Below are 10801 nucleotides of genomic sequence, written 5' to 3'. Positions count from 1 at the left end.
GAGACCGGCGCTAGGGAATGGGAATGGTTGTTCCGAAACGAGCAAGCCTAGGAAAAACAGTAAAAACTTTTTGCGTTTTGAAAACATAAAAGGTCTCAATCTCTTTTCGCAAGTATTTTAAAACCTTCAGATAAACGTGTAATCAAAACCATGCAATCGCATTTCTGGACTCAGGGTAATACATGTACACTGCACACACCTTGACACAACCCTGTCCAAAGACAATGCCAGCGGTGCAAATCAGTTATCATGTCAAGTAACTGGTTTAAGCATGCCACTTAATTAATCACAACGCTTTTATCAAAACAAGGTTTCTTATAAACAATTGGCAAAAGCCCTTTTTATAAAAACATGCTTTTGTCCCAAAATGATACTGACAGTAGTTTCATATCAGAGTTAAAGTATTTACGATTGAACTACTGTTCGGAGCTAGAACTACTCTGCAGCTCTAGAGCGACCTTTATTTAGTTACAACTTCCAGAAAAAGAATTGAAAGTCTTGTCACGTCAAAATATCATTTACCTGTGAAAAGGGAAATCAACGGGGGTCAAATATGAGTGAATTCACATAGTTACTCAAGCATATTAATAAAAGCAGAAATCGCATGTAAACACACTTTGTGCAGCCAAATAACCGATCCAAATGAAACCCTAAGAGAAACCCCATTTGGTTAACTGTGATTAATGTCACAGCTCGTGCTCTCTTGTTTAACACAGGATGAAATGTGAACTCACGTTATCACAATCATCTTATCTCTATGTAAGGTTTGCTGGTCCGTAAATTAAATTACTGGCTCCCCAGGATAACATGTTAGGTCTTGGCCGCTTTGCAAGCATCTGGCCAAAGAACCCAACTAGTATGCAATGCAATGTTTTATTGATACCGGTGATCACACAGTTCTATTGTTGCCCAACAGATAGCACGTTCCAGTGGATCTATATATTGGTTTCAAATTGACTCTATGCAATGCAATTTCAAACACATTTTTAGTTATAAATGTTTTGGCATCAATATTCAAAAGTAAATATGCGAACTCACAAAACCGTTATCCACAAAACAGTTCTCGGTCACCTTCTACTCTCCTTGTCCGGTAACTTTCTTGCTCGTCGGATCTAGTTAGAAAACAATTATTAAACACAATTGAAATATGAATTCTAACTCTAAAGAATAGACTATACTAACATTACTAGATATATATAACATATCTAGTCTAAATTCAATCTTAATCTCAACTCATAGTCCTCTAACTATTAATCACTTTGATTAATAGAGAATCTAATTAAAACGTCTCTAAGTTTTAATTAATCAAACTTCCTTAAACGTCCAAGTTCTTTTTAGTCCTTATTGAACGTACCGTTCAAAATTGTTCAAAACTCGTTGGTTCGGAACCCGACGTGCGAAAGTACGTCGGAAACGCGCGCTGGCGCGAGGCCCTGTGCGCCCGCACAGGACACTGTGCGCCCGCACAGTGTCCTTGTGCGTCTGCACAGGTGACTGTGCGGTCACACAGTCTCATAGAGACTGTGCGCTCGCACAGTTGGGCTGTGCGTGCGCGCGCACAGTCACTGTGCGACGCACAGTGGCTGTGCCGCACAGCCACGGGAACCCCGTTCCCGGGCCGATTTCCGTCGAGCTAAACCCATTTTTCGATCCAAAACGCATATACAAATACCAATCTATCCATTTTCACTATCGGAACGTAAATTATTACGTATACGTTCGATTCGATACTGTAACCGTTATATATTCGAATATAATCCATTTTCTATATATCCAAATTCAAAATAACGGTTATAACTTCGACTATTAATGGATTACCCAAGAAATTTGAGTTAGAAACGAGAAATTGGATCGAAACCGTCGAACCTACCGTCGATCGTGTCGTCGCCGTTCTCTCTGTAGCTAATAACCTAAGTTTTAGGTTTCTGAAGCTTATGAACATTTCAAATGAAATGTTTATATATATATAGTGTGGTTAAATTTCAAACTAGTCCCTAGGTATTCACGCGTTACTTTAACCCAAATTCTTAAATACTCGTCCGTAACTAAAACGGACAACGAACTCCAAATTTTATGAAATTTTAACCACGAATTCCATAATTCGTAATTAGAATAAAAACATAATTTTTATTCTCACGGGACTTTTATTTTATCATTAATAATTCATTAAAGATTTATTAGGGCTAAATTAGACCTATTTAATAAGATTTCTATCTCCAAATTCTATAAAATTTTAGGGGTAACTTTCTAAAAATATTTCGTGAATATTGACTCCAAAAATATTCACACGGGACTTATAAATTATCCTATTTTAATTTATAAGCATTTCTTAATTCCCGTTAGTTAAAATATAAATATCCAAATTTTATATTTTAACTTCTATAACTTATTTTATATTTCCGGAGATATTATAAATTAAATTTATCCTTAAATTTAATTTACGTTCTCCCGGTCCTATTAATTATTCCTTACGTGGAATAATTTAATCCTTTAATTTTACGGGGTATTACATTCTCCCCACCTTATTAAAATTCGTCCTCGAATTTCAATAAGAACTACGTACCTTGGAAAAACAGGTAAGGATATCGCTGACGCATATCCGCCTCTGTCTCCCACGTACACTCTTTTACAGAATGATTTCTCCACAGCACTTTTACCATAGGAATCTCCTTAGTACAAAGTTTCCGTAGTTGAGTATCTACTATCTCAACAGGCTGCTCCTCGTAAGAAAGTTCCTCATTAACCTCCACAACTTGTGGTTGAATCACATAAGAAGGATCTGCGATATATTTTCGCAGCATCGATATGTGAAACACCGGATGAACTTGTGACATATCTGGCGGTAAATCTAATTTATATGCTACTGCTCCGATGCGCTCTATAATCTCGTAAGGTCCCACATACCTTGGAGATAACTTGCCTCTCTTTCCAAAACGAATAACGCCCTTCATTAGTGATACTTTCAGAAAGACATAGTCACCAACTTGAAACTCTATCTTTTTTCTCTTTGAATCTGCATAGCTTTTCTGGCGACTAAAAGCAGTTTCCAATCGCTGCTTAATTAATGGTACCTTCTCTGAGGTAATTTGGATAATCTCTGCCCCTGTCAATTTTCTTTCTCCAATTTCCTCCCAACAGATAGGAGATCGACACTTACGACCGTATAATGCCTCATATGGAGCCATTTCGATACTGGAATGATAGCTGTTGTTATATGAGAACTCTACTAATGGCAAATACACATCCCAGCTACCTCCAAAATCCAGTACACAAAGTCGAAGCATATCTTCCAAAGTCTGAATAGTTCTTTCAGACTGTCCATCAGTTTGCGGATGAAATGCGGTACTAAAATCTAGCTGCGTTCCCATCGCTTCTTGCAAACTTCCCCAAACTCTAGAGGTAAATACTGAACCTCTATCTGAAACTATTGACACATGAATTCCATGTAAACTGAATATCTTGTCAATATATACTTGTGCCAATTTCGCCGCAGTATATGATATCTTAATAGGTATAAAGTGGGCCGACTTCGTCAGACGATCCACTATTACCCATATAGAATCAAAACCTTTCTGCGTCTTAGGCAATCCAACCACAAAGTCCATTGTAATCCTCTCCCACTTCCACTCTGGTATGGGTAGGGGTTGTAAAAATCCATATGGCCTTTGGTGTTCTAGCTTAACTTGCTGACACACTGGACATCTTGCTACAAATTCCGCGATATCTCGCTTCATTCTGTTCCACCAGTACATCTCCTTAATATCTCTATACATCTTGGTAGAACCCGGATGAATACTATAAGTTGATCCATGGGTCTCCTCCATGATCTTTTGCCTTAAATTTTCAATATCTGGTACACACAATCTGGTACCATACTTCAGTGTTCCGTTAACAACACTGAAGTCTTGACACTTTCCTTTCTCTACCTCCTCCATGACACGCTTTAGTTGAGGATCTTCACCTTGTAGTTCCCTAATCCTGTCGATTAGAGTTGGTCGCACACTTAATTGGGCTATCAAGCTTCCAAGATAAGAAACTTCAAATCTGATGTTCTGACTGAACATCGTATAGATCTCTTTGATCAATGGCCTTCGCCACTCTGTTGTAACGTGTGCTAAACTTCCTGCAGACTTTCTGCTTAGCGCATCAGCTACCACATTGGCTTTACCCGGATGATACTGTATAGTGCAATCATAGTCCTTAAGCAACTCTAACCACCTCCTCTGTCTGAGATTCAATTCACGTTGATCAAATATATACCTCAAACTTTTATGATCCGTGAATATCTCGCACGTTGCACCGTACAAGTAATGTCTCCAGATTTTTAATGCAAAAATCACTGCTGCTAATTCCAGGTCATGAGTAGGATAGTTCACTTCATGCTTTTTCAGTTAGCGTGAAGCGTAAGCTATTACTCGTCCATGTTGCATTAAAACACATCCTAAACCAACCCTTGAAGCATCACAATAAATAGTGAATCCTTCAATACCTTCAGGTAATGCTAGCACTGGAGCTGTCGTTAGACACTCCTTCAGTTTCTGAAAACTGTTATCGCATTTCTCTGTCCATTCGTACTTTGCATTCTTCTGAGTTAACTTCGTCAATGGTGCAGAGATTTTTGAGAAATCTTGCACAAATCTTCTGTAGTATCCTGCTAAACCAAGGAAACTACGAATTTCAGTCACCGAAGTTGGTCGTTTCCATTCCACAACCGCTTCAATCTTCTTTGGATCTACTTTGATTCCATTTTGAGACACAACATGTCCCAAAAATGCCACTTTTTCTAACCAAAATTCACACTTTGAAAACTTGGCGTACAATTGATGCTCCCTCAATGTCTAAAGAACTATGCGCCAATGATGTGCATGCTCCTCCTCCGTACGCGAGTAGATCAAAATATCATCAATGAAAACAATTACAAACTGATCCAAGAAGGGTTTGGATATCCTATTCATCAAATCCATGAAAGCCTCCGGTTCATTCGTCAATCCAAATGACATAACTAGGAACTCGTAGTGACCATACCGAGTCCTAAAAGCAGTTTTCGAAACATCATCCTCTCGGATCTTTAACTGATGGTATCCTGATCGCAAGTCAATCTTAGAAAAGTACCTTGCTCCTTGCAGTTGATCGAACAAATCATCAATCCTTGGCAATGGGTACTTGTTCTTGATTGTAACTTTGTTCAGCTGTCTGTAATCTATACAGAGCCGAAATGATCCGTCCTTCTTTTTAACAAATAAAACAGGTGCTCCCCATGGTGAAACACTTGGTCTGATAAAACCACAACTAAGTAGTTCCTCTAGTTGATCTTTCAGTTACTTTAACTCTGCTGGCGCCATTCGATAAGGAGGTATTGATATCGGTTTGGTACCAGGAGCTAACTCAATACAAAACTCTATCTCCCTATCTGGTGGTAATCCCGGTAATTCGTCTGGAAAAACATCTGGATACTCCATTGCCAACGGTACATTCTGTACAGTTCCTTGAGCTTTCTCTGTATCCAACACAATAGCCAAGAATGCTTGACGTCCCTTTCTCATCATTTGTTGAGCTTTCATAGCTGAGATTATGCTAGCAGTGGATTTTAATTTTTCACTTTGAAGTGAAACTACCTCAATTCCAGGGGTATTGAATGTCACTAACTTCTCGCGACAATCCACACTCGCATAATGTCGAGCTAACCAATCCATACCTAATATAACATCAAATGCTAGTACTTCTAGCAAAATTAGATCGGCAAGCAACTCTCGTCCTTGAACATTCACAGGACAAGACGAATAAACTATGTCCGCATCCATACTTTCACCCATAGGCGTGGCTACTGATAATGGATTTTGCAAGTAAGCGGGTTGCTTTCCCATCTTAATCGCACAACTCGGTGAAACAAATGAATGTGTTGCACCCGGATCAAATAATACTAAAGCATCCATAAAAGCTATAGTAAAAATACCTTGCACAACTGCATTAGAGGCTTGAGCCTCTTGTGGGTTTAGTGCGAATACCCTGGCTTGACTCCCCTCCGCTTGAGAGTTCTGACCAGTACCTCTTCCTCCACCATTTCTTCCTCCCCCTCGATTATTACCAAAACCTCTTCCTCTCTGATTAGTAAATGTACTACCAGTTTGACCTTGCCCAGATGCCGCCGGAAACATAGGTCTCCGCTGCTGCTGAAAAGGTTGAGCAACACTGGCAGCAGACCCTTGTGCTCCTGACATCGGACACTGTCTTGCATAATGGCCTAGTTGGCCACAAACAAAGCACGCTCCTGGAGCAAGATGACACACTCCATAGTGTCTCCTCCGACAATTCTGGCAATATGGAGTTAAAACTCCAGAACTTCCTGAGCTACGTCCACTTGAACTAGCTCCAGGGGTATTGAAACGCTTATTACTCTCCCCTTTAAAATTTTTACGTCGCGGTCCAGTAAAACCACTTGGATTAAACCACATTTGTGTATTGGCTGTCGCACCAACTTGATCACTCCTTGTCGACACTGGTGCAGTAGAATTTACAGTTCTGCCAAACTGTACCAACGAAGTCTCCATTTGACGTGCACTGTCTATCAACTGGATCAAATCTCGGTTCACATCAGAAACAAGGCTAATAAACTCGGGTCCTAAACACTTGATAAAACTCGCATTCGCCCTTGCTGGATCAGCCATCAAATCAGGTGCAAATCTTCCCAACCTAGTGAACTCCGTCACATATTCTTGCACTGACCTATTTCCTCTCCTCAAATTCAGCAATTGATCTCGATAACTCTCGGTCACAGAAAATGGCAGATAAAATTCTCTGTACCGATTAACAAACTCTACCCAGGTCATTTGATTCATCGTAGGTTGAATTATACGTCGAAGCCAATCTTTTGCTGGTCCTTTCATTGACATTTCAACTAACAAGATTGACTGTCTCTCGTCAGCCTGCAAACGTCTAGCATTACGCTCAACTTCCTCAAGAAAATCCAATGCATCGCCTGAACCATCAAATTCTATTGGTTTGAGCCGCATATAAGCCAAAACACTGTCTCTATCGACATTTGCACCAACACGCTGTTGTTGTTGCAATAGTGCTCCCTATGCATAGCCTGATTCTCCACTTGGTTAGCCTGCATAGCTGCAACTCCAGCTAAGAACTGATTAATGTCGAAGTCTGGCGCGTTAGGTTGTTGTGGTATCCCAGGAGCCTGAACTAGTTCCTGTTCCTCCACAGCTTGACCTCTAGGTCTACCACGCCCACGGCCTCTACCTGCTACGTTGGCCGGTTCATGTTGCCCTATATGCACAGATGACTCATCATGAGCCTCTTCAGGTGCATCTCGTATCATCGCAGCTCGACCACGAGTTTGCCTTTGGTCAGCCATCCTAACCAAATCAAACCACACTGCAATCAAACGAAAAACAACAAATACAAATCCAACATGAACGCATATAACCATCTCAATGGTCACACCTCACGTGCTCATGCGTATCACAATATATAACTCATATCCGACACATTCTAAATTCACAACCTAGGGAAAAATTGGATATTTCACAATTAAATGATGACATATCAAGGACATAACTCAAATCCTATTGTTGCAGTAGCTTCTTAGACTCTACTATTCGAGTATCGGCAATGTTACTGTAGACATTCCAGTTCTACAACATTGCTCTGATACCAACATTGTCACGACCCGATTTCCGCTTAGAAACTCGTGTCAAGACCGGCGCTAGGGAATAGGAATGGTTGTTCCGAAACCCGTAGCAAGCCTAGGAAAAACAGTAAAAACTTTTCGCGTTTTGAAAACATAAAAGGTCTCAATCTCTTTTCGCAAGTATTTGAAAACCTTCAGATAAACGTGTAATCAAAACTATGCAATCGCATTTCTGGACTCAGGGTAATACATGTACACTGCACACACCTTGACACAACCCTGTCCAAAGACAATGCCAGCGGTGCAAACCAGTTATCATGTCAAGTAATTGGTTTAAGCATGCCACTTAATTAATCACAAAGCTTTTATCAAAACCAGGTTTCTTATAAACAACTGGCAAAAGCCCTTTTTTTATAAAAACATGCTTTTGTCCCAAAATGATACTGACAGTAGTTTCATATCAGAGTTAAAGTATTTACGATTGAACTACTGTTCGGAGCTAGAACTACTCTGCAGCTCTAGAGCGACCTTTATTTAGTTACAACTTCCAGAAAAAGAATTGGAAGTCTTGTCACGTCAAAATATCATTTACCTGTGAAAAGGGAAATCAACGGGTGTCAAATATGAGTGAATTCACATAGTTACTCAAGCATATTAATAAAAGCAGAAATCGCATGTAAACACACTTTGTGCAGCCAAATAACCGATCCAAATGAAACCCTAAGAGAAACCCCATTTGGTTAACTGTGATTAATGTCACAGTTCGTGCTCTCTTGTTTAACACAGGATGAAATGTGAACTCACATTATCACAATCATCTTATCTCTGTGTAAGGTTTGTTGGTCCGTAAATTAAATTACTGGCTCCCCAGGATAACCTGTTAGGTCTTGGCCGCTTTGCAAGCATCTGGCCAAAGAACCCAACTAGTATGCAATGCAATGTTTTATTAATACCGGTGATCACACAGTTCTATTGTTGCCCAATAGATAGCACGTTCCAGTGGATCTATATATTGGTTTCAAATCGACTCTATGCAATGCAATTTCAAACACATTTTTAGTTATAAATGTTTTGGCATCAATATTCAAAAGTAAATATGCGAACTCACAAAACCGTTATCCACAAAACAGTTCTCGGTCACCCTCTACTCTCCTTGTCCGGTAACTTGCTTGCTCGTCGGATCTAGTTAGAAAACAATTATTAAACACAATTGAAATATGAATTCTAACTCTAAAGAATAGACTATACTAACATTACTAGATATATATAACATATCTAGTCTATATTCAATCTTAATCTCAACTCATAGTCCTCTAACTATTACTCACTTTGATTAATAGAGAATCTAATTAAAACGTCTCTAAGTTTTAATTAATCAAACTTTCTTAAACGTCCAAGTTCTTTTTAGTCCTTATTGAACGTACCGTTCAAAATTGTTCAAAACTCGTTGGTTCAGAACCCGACGTGCGAAAGTACGTCGGAAACGCGCGCTGGCGCGAGGCCCTGTGCGCCCGCACAGGACACTGTGCGCCCGCACAGAGTCCCTGTGCGTCCGCACAGGTGACTGTGCGGTCGCACAGTCTCATAGAGACTGTGCGTGCGCACAGCCTAGACTGTGCGTGCGCACAGCCTAGGCTGTGCGTCCGCACAGTCACTATGCGACGCACAGTGGCTGTGCCGCACAGCCACGGGAACCCCGTTCCCGGGCCGATTTCCGTCGAGCTAAACCCATTTTTCGATCCAAAACGCATATACAAATACCAATCTATCCATTTTCACTATCGGAACGTAAAATCATTACGTATACGTTCGATTCGATACGGCAACCGATATATATTCGAATATAATCCATTTTCTATATATCCAAATTCAAAATAACGGTTATAACTTCGATTATTAATGGATTACCCAAAAAATTTGAGTTAGAAACGAGAAATTGGATCGAAACCGTCGAACCTACCGTCGATCGCGTCGTCGCCGTTCTCTCTGAAGCTAATAACCTAAGTTTTAGGTTTCTAAAGCTTATGAACATTTCAAATGAAATGTTTATATATATAGTTTGCTTAAATTCCAAACTAGTTCCTAGGTATTCACGCGTTATTTTAACCCAAATTCTTAGATACTCGTCCGTAACTAAAACGGACAACGAACTCCACATTTTATGAAATTTTAACCACGAATTTCATAATTCGTAATTAGAATAAAAACATAATTTTTATTCTCACGGGACTTTTATTTTATCTTTAATAATTCATTAAAGATTTATTAGGGCTAAATTAGACCCATTTAATAAGATTTCTATCTCCAAATTCTATAAAATTTTAGGGGTAACTTTATAAAAATATTTCGTGAATATTGACTCCAAAAATATTCACACGGGACTTATAAATTATCCTATTTTAATTTATAAGCATTTCTTAATTCCCGTTAGTTAAAATATAAATATCCAAATTTTATATTTTAACTTTTATAACTTATTTTATATTTCCGGAGATACTATAAATTGAATTTATCCTTAAATTTAATTTACGTTCTCCCGGTCCTATAAATTATTCCTTATGTGGAATAATTTAATCCTTTAATTTTACGGGGTATTACATTTAGTTGGCCTTAGGTTTTCTATATACCCTTTTATTTACAATGTATGTCGCGATTTGAAGACGTCGGTTGGGTAGCTTCATCTCAATGCGATCTGACTCTTAGTTTTGTTGTAGAGGCTTGTAGGCTCCAAGGGCGAACCCCTTCTTTAGGTGTTTTCTATTATATTTGTACCTTTACAAAAAAGGATGACATTTCGTCAATATTAAGTGCAGGACTGGGCGATCTGCTTTTAGATTACCCCCTTTGATGGATTGGCTGACGAAAAATTTCTTGGTCTAACATGACTTTTGCCTTTTCTCATCTTGAGGGAGGTTTTTAATTTTTCGATTTAACGTTCGTTCCTCCTCCTTTGACTCTTTCCGAGTCTGCTTTTGTTGCCAACTTGGCACGGGAGTACGAGGCGGTGAGGCTTTAGTGCCTGTTTTAGTTAGTCATCATTTAATGCATTAGTGGCTTCCTCTAGAGTATCCTCCCAAAATTCTCGGATGTCTTGTGGGAAGTAGTTTATGAATATATTTTCTAACTTCTCTCTCTTTGTTTTTAATTTTTTATACGATGACT

General features: G+C 39.2%; 1 protein-coding gene across 1 annotated transcript; it reads right to left on the bottom strand.

The window, feature by feature from the left end:
* Positions 1-3352: 3352 nt before the first annotated feature.
* Positions 3353-7958, bottom strand: LOC126687806 (uncharacterized). The gene is made up of 8 exons (XM_050382361.1): positions 7907-7958; positions 7100-7383; positions 5323-7052; positions 4883-5148; positions 4686-4783; positions 4416-4595; positions 3594-4223; positions 3353-3424 (listed from the first exon to the last, which is right to left on the bottom strand). The coding sequence occupies exons 1-8, from the start codon at positions 7956-7958 to the stop codon at positions 3353-3355; spliced, it is 3312 nt and encodes a 1103-aa protein (XP_050238318.1).
* Positions 7959-10801: the final 2843 nt, after the last annotated feature.

The sequence above is a fragment of the Mercurialis annua genome, linkage group LG6 (genome assembly GCF_937616625.2).
Source record: "Mercurialis annua linkage group LG6, ddMerAnnu1.2, whole genome shotgun sequence".
NCBI classification, from domain to species: Eukaryota; Viridiplantae; Streptophyta; class Magnoliopsida; order Malpighiales; family Euphorbiaceae; genus Mercurialis; species Mercurialis annua.
This window is presented reverse-complemented; position numbering and strand designations above follow the sequence as displayed.